A 13,314-nucleotide genomic window follows, 5' to 3' on the forward strand; every position below is an offset into this window, starting at 1 on the left:
AATTACCTCAGGTCAGTAAAGGCTCTGTGAATCTTTAGAAGATTGGTTTATTTGTACTTATTTATTGGTCATTATTTTGCTAATGCTTAAGGATCTGAAAGGAGGGAGAAAGAAGTTCAATATCACATTACATGCAAAATTGCTTTGAGAGAAAGAAGCTTGTTAAGTCAAGCATTTGTAAGCTTAAAAACTTATAAAATATGCTGCTTTTTGCACTTTAACTTGTCCTAGGCCTTCTGATTAACCTCCTGTTACATAATTACATACCACCTTAGTTTAATTTAAGAGAAAAGAGCACAGTCTTCTCAGATTGCTCTGTACGCGTGCACACCTCCCTCTCTTAAGAAGTGACCATGTTGGTTTTCTCATCTCCTTTACAGCAGCTCGAGATGATATTCTAAGAAAGCTACTCATCCATCTGTCTGACACTAGGGTTATTTTAAAGATATGATTTAAAATAACGTGTGAACAAAATACTTTGTGAGCTTTGCAATGAAGAGGAAGAAGTATCGTGGTATTTACTAACCAGGTTGCTGTTACTTTTGGTTTTACAAAGAAGGTGCTGGGCTTTGTGAGGTTAGCGGACTGTGCAAGGTAGCTAGCTAGCTAGATTGCCTGATTCGATTGGTAAATAAGAACGGAGATTTTTAAGATTGTTTTTTCCTGTCAAGAAGTGTCATTACTGGAAACACCACTTCTTTAATGCTACCAAAACCTAATTTAATGCAGACAGCTTCAGTGTTAGAAAAGCTCTTTTTAATTTATTTATTTTTATTTATTTATTTTTTAATCAGCCATGGTGAGCTTCTAAGCTCACTTGGAATTCTTCCTTGAAATGACTAAGAACTCAAATCTGTTGTGAAGCACAAGGATCATCCTATTTCAGGGAAAGGAGTATTTTATTTGTTCTTGAAGCTACCTCATCATTAAGTTAGATTTTGAGTTATCTTCATATGTACAAGACAAACTGACAGAACACAATGGTTGTTTGTGCTTAAATCTTCATAAAAATTAAAACAAAACAAAACACTGTAGGGATGTGCAGGTGCAGTAATCATACAGCTGCTGTCTCTGTGATGGATTTTATGCTTTGTTCTGTGCAGCACATGATGCAGTGAGACTCATGGAGCCTTTTTGTTCCTCTGCATAGTGCAGATGCTGTTGGACACAGGGCCCCTGGCACTTCTCTCTGCAGTAAATTTGTTCTGCTGTTTGGTGTCAGAAGATGATCCCAGTCTTTCCATCCTAGTCCCTTTTGGCAGTCTACTGCTGGCATTAGATGCAGTGCTTATACAAATTGTCACTGTGAATGGAATATGAGGTATTGCAATAAACCAGCTGTTTTGAATGGCGGTGTTTGCAGCAGCTCTGATGGGCTGAGGTTAAAAGCCTTTCGGCAGAAAGAGAACATAGCTGTGAGGAAGACAAAATGGAAACAAGGGAAGGCTCCAAACCATGCTTTCCCTCACACTACTTAAATTTGTACAAGCTTGAACAGCTGAAAACATAATTAAAAATATCTATTTATATGTGAGTTTCTAAGTAAGATTCTTTATGCCCCCAATAGTTTTTTATACTCTAAGAAGTCATCTGAAATCCATTTCCCAAAACAGGCTTGAAATATGGACATCTTGGGGCTTCCCTGTGAAGAGGGGAGGTAACCCTTTTTTAAAGAATTTGGAGGAGATATCAAACAGCAACTATTTTTGTACTTTCTTAAAAGCAGATGTTGCTTTTTTAACTGTTGTACAGGAATAGTAGCTTTGTAAGATATTCATATATTTTCTTTAAGATCACTAGAGCAGTTTTCTTTGATCCCCCCTAATAATGACTATCATGAATTCGCTAGCTCATTCTGATGCTTCAGCAGGTTTTGCTGACAACATTGTACATATACCGGCCCTTGGAAATCCTGGCAGTTCACAGAAGGCCTCACTTCCAAATACTGTAATGGCTGTTTTGGTATCTTGTATGGTGTAAAGGCTGTGTTGACTTAAAGGGAATTGAAGGCTGAAATCTGTTAGTTAATTCTTGGAGATATCCTTGAGATGAAAGATTAAAGCAGGTGGAGGTGGCAGGGGTCTTTGAAAACAACACACATGGTGTTAAAAATTGCTAGGGCTTTTTAGGTTTTAACTGAGTAATATCCTGTGAAATTGCAGTTGTTAAGGAAATAAAATGTGATTATGCCTATCTCTGTGTCTTTTGTTTCCACAGGAAACCAATCTTTTTTTTACTTCTTAACACTTCTGTGAAATGCTTTGTCCTTTTGTTGTCTGTTGAAGAGTTTAATGAAAAAAAAAAATATGTAAAAGAATGGAATGCATACTGTTTATATCAATATCAATTATTGCCTTCTGTTTTGTTTGTTTGGTTTTAACCTTAAAACTCTCAGTGTTTTAAAATAATAATCAATTTGGTCAGATTCTCATCTGAGGTACATCAGTGAAATATCTGTAACTGCTTCAGTAAACTTTTATCCTTTTGTCTTAGTGGAAAGTCTAACACTATGTATTTAGTCCATATTAACTTTGAAGCACTTAACCTGTTTTCGTATAGGTATCTTTAATATTTGGTATAGCATAACTGGAACACTTGTACATTTCCTGTAGTACATACTGAACACTACAGTAGTAATAAAACTGGTTACGGTGTCTTAACTGAATTGGATTCAACAATAATATTCTTTCTCTACTTTACTGCAACAAAATTATTTTGTGCTTTACTAAGCGTTTTACAAAAGTGAAGGTCACAAAATATATCCAGAGCATGGCTGTGAATCTGTTTTGGTTTTTATACTTCTATATTTGTACATTAATATCATCAGTTTGATATAAAAGTTGTTAGTGCGCTGAGCTAGAAATACTATCTATCTTAACTGTTTGGTGTTGGTGGGCATTAACAAAGATACTGGCATTACTGTGTGATAAATGCTTTATCTAGTCTTAACAGAAATCAGGTTATTATTAGAAACGACTCTCAAGGGGTATTTCTCTTCCTTCTCTGAGGCTTGTGGTGTTTTGTCTTTTCAGAAAGATGAGATCAGAAAGGGGCATTTCTGTCTCAACCAGCATGGCTTTTGCTGTCATGGCACCTCTAGGCCTGTGCTTGAACCTAAGATCATCTTTGATGGTTGTTTCATGTTGATTACCTGAAAAATATGTCTGAGTGTTAATGGACATTACTGTGAGACTCTCTAAAGAATGGCAGTCTTAAAACCTCTCCCTGGTCTGAATTCCTGTATGAAAGGACTGCATGTAGCAAAAAGTGGTCTGCAGAAAGTATTACTCATATGCTATTTGAAATAAATGTCTTGAAGAAGGGAGGAGAAGGAACAATGATGTGTATTTTTTTTCCCTAGATCCTGAAATTCCAAATCTACAAGACCAAGTAAGGCAAACCACTTCCCCAAATCCTTTATGCTACCTCCTGGTGATAGCTAAAGCCGTACCTGGGACCTTGCTGCATGCTCTCATCCCTCTTGGAACCACTCTCAGCAAAAGAAAAAAAAGGAAGAAGAACAAGAAGTTCTTTGATATGAAAAAGTCAAGTACTGTGACCTTGTAACTCTTCATATTCCCTGGGTAGCAGAGATGCTTAAATGATCTCTTGTGTGAAGACATAGTTATTTTTTTCCTCAAGGGTATGACACAGTGAGACATATCACCAATCAAGGAAGAAGACAAACTCTTGATAAACACTCAGATCTCGAGAGCCACATTATATTCTCTAAAGTAGTATCCATCGTTTTGAATATACTAGAGCAGTGAGTCAGGAGTCTACGAAATAAGTGAAGTTTGGCAAAAATGGCCTGTGAATTTAATCTAAACTTCCTTAAGGAATTGGAGCGAGAGGCTGTTCTAGAAGTCCTGTACCGTGACCAGGTGGTGAGAAAAACAGAGGAAGAAAGAGTAAGGTATCTGACACTACCCTTTTCATGTATTTCTGATCTTTTACTTTCTTTTTTTTTTTTTCCCCCCCCCCCTCAGGAGTACTTTTCTTTCTCCTTGCTGACCTTCCGGATGTATTCCTTCTTTTATTTGTTGTTAATACTAAGTTTTTATTCTTTGGGAAAATAAGGGGTTATCCAGAGTCTCTTGGATTTACCACACTACTGACTACTCTGCATTAAAGATGGTCAAATACTGCTCTGTCAATAATCTACTTAATGAATTTTAGTTCTAGGATTTGTAGGAAGTTCAGTTGCTACTTGTATTTCTTCCTCAGTGAGGGCTTTGTGACATCCTCATCATGCTCCTACATATACCTTTACAGTCCTAATAATGCAGAACACTTTTAACTTGTGTTGTGCCAAGACTAAAGTTAAAAATTGTTGGATACCTCCTCATTGTGCTGAATCCATCTCTGTTCCTTCTCCTATTCGACAGCAAGCAAGAGCAGTGTGCTTTCTCAGAGGATGTCAATAGGTGACATTGGCTAGGAAAAGGATTGTGTTTCACACTACACAAGTATCTCAGTAGTGAAGGATAAAGGATAATACTTCAGCATTTTATTTGCTTTGTATTAGCTCTTCTGTAAGGGTTTCATTGCAGTTCGTGCATTGCTTTGTCACATTGCATCCCCATATAAAGCAAAGTATTTGTATCACTAAGTTAGAAGTTTTTAGTCATACTTAAATGTGGAAACTTAAACGTTGTTTACAGAACAGGTTTGTGTGTATATAACTGGGCTTATTAAGTGATTGTGAAAAGTAAGTAAAGGGTTATAAACAAAATCTGAATTAGTTAGAAAGTCACTGACATCTGTTGGTGATGTAGGTGACAAAAACAGATCTTGGCTCTTGGTACTTGTCATGGAAGCAAGGTTAATGAAGGGGAAAGGTTTAGATATTTTGGTCAGATGTGTTTTTTATTTGACTTTCAGGTGATGTGTTTGTTACAGCTGTTCTATTTGATAGAAGACTTGATTCTTCTAATCAAATAATCTTGATAAATATGATGATAAACATCATCAAAAGCGAGCACAATTTAGTCTCAATTTTTGTATGTGAATGACATGAACACTCGCATACATAACTTTGGTGCCCTGTCCTGAGTGTACATAACTGACGTGAACAGGACCCCACTTATGCTAGCCTATTACCCTGTATGCGCAGTTGTGGTTGCATATGCAGCCATCGTGCAAAAAATGCTGTGTGCAGACGCCTTCAGACAGTGCCCACAATAAGGTCAAACTTGAAGGTACAGCTCCAACTGGTAGTGACATTGCACAAACAGGGCATTAGCTTGTGACCTACATGGGTTTTGTGTTTCTTCTGTTTTGTTTTGTTTTATTTTATTTTATTTTATTTTATTTTTTTACCTGGGTGATTAGGAAACTGAAAATGCAGCTGCAGCAGCTTCGATGGAAAAGGGCAAGAAATGTCAGCCATGAATACCAGGAGAGATCTTGTGCCCGATGTCAGAAATCCCTTGGGTTGTTGATGAACAGAGGCGCCATATGCAACGGGTGTAGTCATCGAGTGTGCTCTGAATGCCGTGTCTGCCTGAACCCCTGTGTTTGGAAATGCACCGTTTGTTATGCTCATGGGTAAGAAATGTTAATGGTTTTGATAAGATCTTGTTTATGCTGATTTTGTTCACGTTGGTTTAAATGCTGGATACTGTTTTTGTGTGTATCTGTTGCTTTAAACAGCTAATGAACCAAAGCCTCTGGTAGAATGAAAATGTTGGATGAAGTCCTGGCAGCAAAGAAACTGGTAGGAGTTTGGCCTTACTCTTCATGTAGGCAGCACGTCCCTTCCTGTGTTCAGCAAAATGGAACTTCAGGGTAGGCCAGAGGTGGCGTCACCTCTTTTACAAAGGTGTTAATTGCAAAACACAGAACAGTCTTAATAAGTGAACTCTAGATGGCACTCATGCTTCTGAGTCTATATCTAACTGATGCATCAAAACTAGTTGTTGAAGGTGCTGTTTTTCCACATAGTATAGCCAATTGCTTGACAATTTCCTAGTCATTATTATTATTTGCTTCGTACTGCAGAGGTGAGAAACCTGGATTAATGAATAGTGTGAAGTCATGTCTTGTAGATATTTAAAAAAAAATGTTAATAATATTATCAGCAACCATTTAAATACGGTCAGAACAGACATCCAAGTTCGTTTACACTGAATTTGTTTTTTTCCTTTACTATGTCACCTTGGTTTTGTTTTCCTGGAAAAAGGAAGCAATCTTCCTTTTACTGTATTAGTACAATTTTCATATCAAAACACTCCATCATAGTCCCTTCTGTTAATCAGAATTTTGCTAAACCAAATGGTGATGATATTTTCCCACCTTTAATGAAAAATATTTAATATTCTGTATGCAAAGACAGCAAGTCTTGAAAATGAATCAACTTGTTGTGCTATAAATCCCTGTATAAAGGGGGGAGATTTGTGCCAACACAAGAGTAATGCACCACTTTATTCCCTCTTAAGATGCCAAAATGACATTTAAATAATGCCTGGGAAATTTAAGGCAAAGTAGCAGTCTTAAGCTAAATGAATTTCTACTAGTAAATTGAAGTAATTTTCAATGCTTTAGAAGAGACTGTAAACCATCACTGAAAAGATGCTCACTGAATCTTTGGTTTATTTTGCAGTTTACACATAAAATAGGCAAATTAGCCCTACCTATATTTAGTACAAAGCACTTGCTACATTTTGATGTGTGTATCAAACTTTATACATCTGTTTATACATTGTTTATTTATACATCAAAATTATACTATCTGGGCTTCATGCTATAAACACTAATGAGAAAGGTTAAAAAGTTAAATTTCTTTCTGTCTAGATTGCTTCCTCCACTTGTTCTTTTAAATTAATTTCAGATCACTTGGAAATCCTCTCTAGAGAGCAGCTAGTTACTAGACTGCTGTGTTACAGTGCTGTGCACCCTGAATAATTTCATAAGTTTTTCCAAATATTTAATGGTGAAAATGGAAAAGCATTATGCAAATGTATTTTAAAAAACATTCAGACTTTGAGGAAGTTGTATTTTCTATCCTGCTGATACAGAGGAATTTTCCAGTGGAATAGACATTATAGCAAAGAAATGGTACGGGATTCACATTTGATCTTGCTTAGTCCCAGTGCAAAGGCCATTAAACTCAGTCACATTTCTTCAGTTCCTTCAGTTAGCTTTGCACGAGGGCTGCAAGTCTTTGGAAATGCAGCAGTGGGGTAAATACTAGTCAGCACCTTTTGTTTACTCTGGTGAGGGAAAAATAGGGTGACTAAGAAATGTAAGAGCTGATTTTCAAGTCCTGAGCAACCATAATCTTAAGTCTTGGTTACCACTAGAGTTGTTTATCCCGAACAAAACATGACCATCAGCAGCACTGCTGAGAGTCTCTCCTACAGACGAATGTGGCAGTCCTACACATTAAATTATTTGGGGCATCTGACTTTATTTCTCACCCAATTCACACTGAGTGGTAAAAGGCAATGCAGAGGTTTCTGCAGTTTCAAAATCCACGTACCTCATGGAGCTGACAGAAAGCACTGGGTCGGGTGATGCTGACACAGGACTGAGAGGACTGAAGCTGTGCTGTGGCAAGGCAGAGACAGGTTGCCATCTTCCTGATGTGTGTGCAGGGAGTGCTGCCATGTCCCCAGGCAGCTTGGGGCAGCAGGGAAGGGCAGGCTGGGCAGCACTGCCCTGCAAGCCCATGCCAGAGGGAAGAGGCCTTCGGAGAGGCCGCCTGGTGCCAGAACGTGGCCTGTCAGAGGTTTCAGAAGGAGATGAATATCTCATCGGAAAGCCATCGTTCACCTGTCCCTGTGTACACTTCCAGACAGTTGTTTAAACGTGTTTGTTGTGTTTACAAAATACAAAATTAAAAAAGCCTCATGTGCTGACAATGCCTGTGCTTCCACCTGGAAGAGTTGTAAATGTGAATGGAGCTGGTATGTTGTATTTTCTAAAGGAATCCTATAGCTCGTCTGTTTTAACGTGGAATAAAGTGGTGTATGGAACGGCAGGCCTGGGAATTTTGTTTCAGATCTCTGCCTAGAGCAGAATTTGTTGCTTTACATGAGCAGTCCCCCACAAACATACAAACAAAAAAAAAAAAAGAGAGAGAGGAGGGAGCACTTTGTTTGCAAACACGCAGCAAAATCAGTCAGTGTTGTTATCAATCATGAAATCTTCATTTTCTGGCAGGATTAAGAGAGACTGTTGGATGGTTAAGTGGTTACTGAACATTTAAAGAAATGCACTTTGTTCATTCAAATATATTCTGCTTGTTTTTCAGAGATGTGAAAGTAAAGGCTGGTGAATGGTTTTTTGAGGAAAGAGCAAAGAAATATCCAGATGAAGGTAATCACTGGAACAGGCCACAAACTGTTGTGCATTTAAGTGAAATGCAGAATGTAGTCTACTGCTATATTTGACGTTTCATATATTTTGTGGGAGATCTCTCAGAAGTTATCTTGCCTTGTATGCCTGTACAATAAATGAAGCATAAATGCAAGCTAGCAGAAAGCATTTGAAAGTATAATTTATTTTGTGTGAGTAATTAGAATAAGAAAATTACTGGCCATATTGATTTAGATAAATGAACATGTAAGGCTACTAAGAAATTCCATGACACGTGAAATAAGTATGGAAATGTCAAAATATATGTGCGGGAAGGAACTGATCTTGCATTCATTGTTTGTTAAAGTTAAAACTTAGGTTGTTTTTGCTCAGAAAGTTTCAAAGCTTAAAGAAATAATGGAGTGGAATAGAGAAACATACATAGTTATAAACCAACAGAAAGCTAAACACCTACCGTTTCTTTACATTCAGCCAGCTGTGCATTTGCATTCTGTTCAGTCTTTTCAATGCAATTAAAAATACAAAGCCCTAAAAGAAATTATAGAGGATGTGGATGGATTGCTTATGGGAATGTCATTCACAAATCAAGGAGCTGTTAGTCTTCATTTTTCACCTGCAGTGACTAATGAGGTGAAGAGGATTTCCTGTATCTTTCTGTTAAAGCTCCACTTCAGATAGGCAGCTATTTGCCTTTGTACATGACTGTACCTTAATATTACAATTTCACTTACAATATCTGTATCTTACCTAGACTTAAGAATAGCTGGTAAAAAGCAAAGCACTGGACCTTAAATATTTCTTGGGAGACTTGAATAAGAAGTTGTTTATAAATGGAAGAATGTAATCAGGCAAATCTTGTGTAGCAGTTATTCAGCAAAGGTAGCAGCTAACATGTTAAGAAACTGAATTGCAGTTTCTGCTAAACAATTAATTTAGAAACAAATAAATAAATAAATAAATCACCTAATTCCATTCTAGCTAGGACAATTTCTGATCTTACTGTATTAGTTGACCAATATTTTAAAGTGCAGTTGTATTTCATAACCATTGTTAATAATTTTCTCTCATATTCTTTTTAGAGAGTCTAAAGCTGATAATCTTAACATTAACAGTTACTAGAAAATGAAATGTTGTTCTCAGATATTGAACCTGATATTGCAAGGCACTGAATGTCCCTCTTTCCAGTGAAAAAATTCTCACCTTGCATTATCAAAGCTTTGTTGGTACTTTGAAGCATTTTGCTTAGTTAGTCTAATAGTAATGTTGTTGAAGTCACAAAGTTCTAAGGATATACAGAAGGTAAGCCTCTTGGGAGAAATATGTTTTGTTTGGTTCCTATGATTAGACCAACTGATGTAGGTAAAGGAGTTTAAAAAAGGGAAAACTTTCAAACAGCGTTCATCTTAGTTATGTATCCTTCAAGCCTGGAGAGGCAGTGCCCTCTTCTGGTTTAATAATATAACACAAGTGATGTATTCACTGCAAAATAAGTTAAACTGAAACAGTACACGTTACAGTGAAGTTTTCTGATGTTGCAGAGTCAAAAAAAAAAAAAAAAAAAGGTTACGTGTGTGTGCTTTTTATTCATTTTCTGTAGCTTCTATCTAAAAATTGTATTTTCATAAAAGTGGTAGATTGCCTTTACTGACTAGTAAGTTAAAAATCTGAGAAATCATTTAATGCTACAGTAGCTCAAGATATCAAATATTACGTATTAATAATAGAGCATCAATTCTGGAGTTCTGTTTGAAATTTGTAACATCAGTAAGTTGATTATTTTTTCTACCACCACCAGGATATGCTACTTGTATGTAAGTAATATAATTAATGATGTCTCCAGCAAAGCATGGGTCTCGTGCTGCTGTCTGTATTGTTATTATTATGAATGATTAGTGATTAAAACCACTCCAGCTGGCTGTTTGTTGCATGCATTTGGCCCTTCTTTCTGTTTGTGATTACTCAGGAACAAGCTACATTTTCATGAGCCTTCATTGTTCGTGCCTGATGGAGCGCTTGCTCCTTGCTGTTCTTTACATCATGTGGCTGCTCACCTGAGGAATGTGACATGGTTGCTGTTTCCCCACAGGAACAGCCTTAGCAAAGGGTTTTTGCCTGTGTTTGTGAGCTAGTCATCCATCATCACAGCTGTTCAGTTCTCTAGTAGAAATAATGAAAGAATTTTTCATAAGAAGTGAGAAATTACCACGTGTCTACTCTTGCAGCATATTTTCAAGCTTTCCATAGTGTTTGAATTTTATGGTTTAATTGCATTTCTGTGCACTACCTGCTTCCTAGCCCTCAGGAGGCCGAGGGCACTTAGCAACCTGAAGAAGTAGGCCTATTAGCATCACTACGTGATCGTCCTCAGGGTTTGTCAAGAGCTAGGCTGAATGTGTCACCTGAAAAAGGGGAAGGTGAAATCATGAGTTTGTGTTGCAGGAGAGGTGTGTCTGTTGCCTGCCATATACGTTGATATGTGAAATAGGGATTAATTTCACTCCTGATCTGCATGTGCATGAACTTCTGTAAATATGGGGGAGTTCCTGAAAAGGCACTGATTTTAAGAAGTGCTGTGCAGTCAGGCATTAGTAACTGCTGTTGTTGCAAAGTGACCTTTTTTTTTTCTCCCCTCCTTCACAGGCAGACATGAAACAGCTGGTGCAAAGCTCTTGAAATCTTATCAGAAACTGAGGTAAGACTCATAAAAGGATAAAGGGACAAAAGGTCCTAGAACACTGAGACTTCATGAAGGCAATACGTTGTATGTTATAAACCAGCCAGGAGTTTGTATTTTTTGATTATAATGAATAAATTTCATTACCTCTTGAGTACAGATGAAAAAGCATAGAAAAAATGTCACTGTTATCTCTGGGCAACCCATAGAAAGGGTATCAAGCATGGAAGAGAGTACTATTTTTACAGTAATAGTTTGTTATTTACTTGAAATAAAGGAATTTTTGCTATATCTCCTTATTTTCTGTCTACCTAGTTTCATCAGTATCATTCAAACTTACACACTACATTCAAATGATAAGAGGTAAAAATTATCAGGTGTAATAATTACTAGGTACAGCAATTATTATACATAATAGTATTTGTATTTGCTCAATGGCAGATTTTGCTGATTTGATAGTTTCAGAGTAAATATGAGACAAGAAACTCTGTATGCAGGAAGATGCATCTGTTTACCCAAATCTAATACAAGTAAAAAATCCACTTTATACTGAATAAGTATTTTGAAGGTTTGAGGCCTAAGCGTAACTATGCTTAAAATACTACCAGTGATACATAATGCAAGAACAGTATAAAAGAAAAATGATTCTTAAAAAAAAAATAAAAATAAAAAGAGGAAAGAAAAAGATACAAAGAGATGGCAACAGTTTTATGATAATTATCTGGCAAAGCATAGCTGCATAAGACAGGAACTTGTAGACAGATAAGATCCTAACTTGGGCTGCATAAGGCCTTGCTTTTACCTAGATACAGTAAAAGTAAAAGCAAATCAAACTTTACTGGCTGCCTTTAGGGTCTGTGATTGTCCTGTGATAACTGACTGTAGTCAGATTATTTTTTTTCCTCTTTCTTTAACAGACCAGGGCTATTTACAAGAGGTGAAATGGCTGGAATGCTGTAAAAGGGCTCTGACAGCCCTGGGCCCAGGCAAGGAAGGGCCCTTACAGTATTGTAAATAAAGATAGCTGTTTTCTGACAACATCTCCAAAACAGAAATGGGGCACGTTACACATGGGTTGTGTTTCAGCACTTGGGACACAAATTGTAATGCTGCCAAACAAAGTCTGTCCTGAATTTGATCTTTCTCACCGTTGTAAGTTAATAATTCTGCCTAGAGAAGATAGAAAGGCAATCTTAATTCTTACAAGCACAGGCAGTAAGCCTGTGCTGCAGCTCTTAAAGACACGAGATCTTAACCCAGATCTTCATATTTCAGAAGAGACAGATAATAAAGATAGTGTGCATGTATTTGGCTCACTTATCCATGTATTAGCATAATATATTCATTTTTGTCTCTTACATTTCTAGTAAAATTTCTGTTGTACCTCCAACTCCACCTCCTTTCACTGAATCTTCTGCAGGAAGTAACACAAAGGTAAATGTACATATCTTTGAAATATAAGTATGTATTCATGCAACTCTTAGAGGGCCATCATATGAAAAGACTGTCTGCAGAAATGCAGTAAATGGCAACAGCTGCTGTAACATCATTGCAATATAAACACTGTCTTCTGCTTCTATCACTTTTTTATGCTGTATCGGTAGTAGGTTGGAGTCTCATGAGACATGTTTTCAATTAGTTTTCAGTTTCTGAGGGAAGTGATTAACCCCTTCTACTTGGCACTGGCATCTAGGCTACTGCCTCTGGTTTGGGTTCCTCACTATAGAATAGCAAAGACATGGATGAATTGGAAGCATGTTTAGTGTAGAGGCACCGAGAAGGGTGGGGCTCAAGCACTTCTGTAAGGAAAGCTGGTGGACAGGAGCTTCTTTAACCTGGGGCAGAGGTGGCTTTAGTGGATCTGACCTCTTTAGCGTTTATGGGGGAGTCAGCAAGAAGACAGAGCTGGGCTTTTCCCAGCAGTGCATGGCAGGAGGAGGGGACAAAACAGGCAAAAGTCAAAATAAGAGAGGTTCAGACCATAATCCAGGAATCCCTTTCTGGCACGGAGGATGGTTAGGCAGCAGATCGGGTTGCCCAGAGTTGCTGTGTAGTGTCTATAATCTCTGCCTGGAGACTTTCAAGGCCCAACAGGATAGAGCACTGAGCAACCTCATCTGAGCTCACAGCTGAGCCTGCTGCAACCGGGAGGTTGGATTTAGGCCTCCTGAGCTTCCCTCCAGCCTGGGTGATGTTGTGATCCTATGATATTCAGCAGTTATTGATAAAGTGATCATTATTATGTGTTACTTTCATTGCTGAGAGAAAAAAAGTGATTTTGATGGTTTGTGTTACGGCTTTTGCATTACAGTTGCTAG

General features: G+C 37.5%; 1 protein-coding gene across 1 annotated transcript in view; it reads left to right on the top strand.

Moving 5' to 3' along the window:
- The first annotated feature begins 3,806 nt into the window (after nucleotides 1-3,806).
- SYTL3 (synaptotagmin like 3) overlaps nucleotides 3,807-13,314 on the top strand; it is a 28,511-nt gene continuing 19,003 nt past the window's right edge. Inside the window, exons 1-5 of the mRNA XM_032185261.1 lie at nucleotides 3,807-3,916; nucleotides 5,335-5,550; nucleotides 8,258-8,322; nucleotides 10,963-11,014; nucleotides 12,364-12,430. Of these exons, the coding sequence (XP_032041152.1) occupies nucleotides 3,807-3,916; nucleotides 5,335-5,550; nucleotides 8,258-8,322; nucleotides 10,963-11,014; nucleotides 12,364-12,430 (510 nt within the window). The remainder of the gene's footprint in view (nucleotides 3,917-5,334; nucleotides 5,551-8,257; nucleotides 8,323-10,962; nucleotides 11,015-12,363; nucleotides 12,431-13,314) is intronic.

The sequence above is a fragment of the Aythya fuligula genome, chromosome 3 (assembly GCF_009819795.1).
Source record: "Aythya fuligula isolate bAytFul2 chromosome 3, bAytFul2.pri, whole genome shotgun sequence".
NCBI lineage: Eukaryota > Metazoa > Chordata > Aves > Anseriformes > Anatidae > Aythya > Aythya fuligula.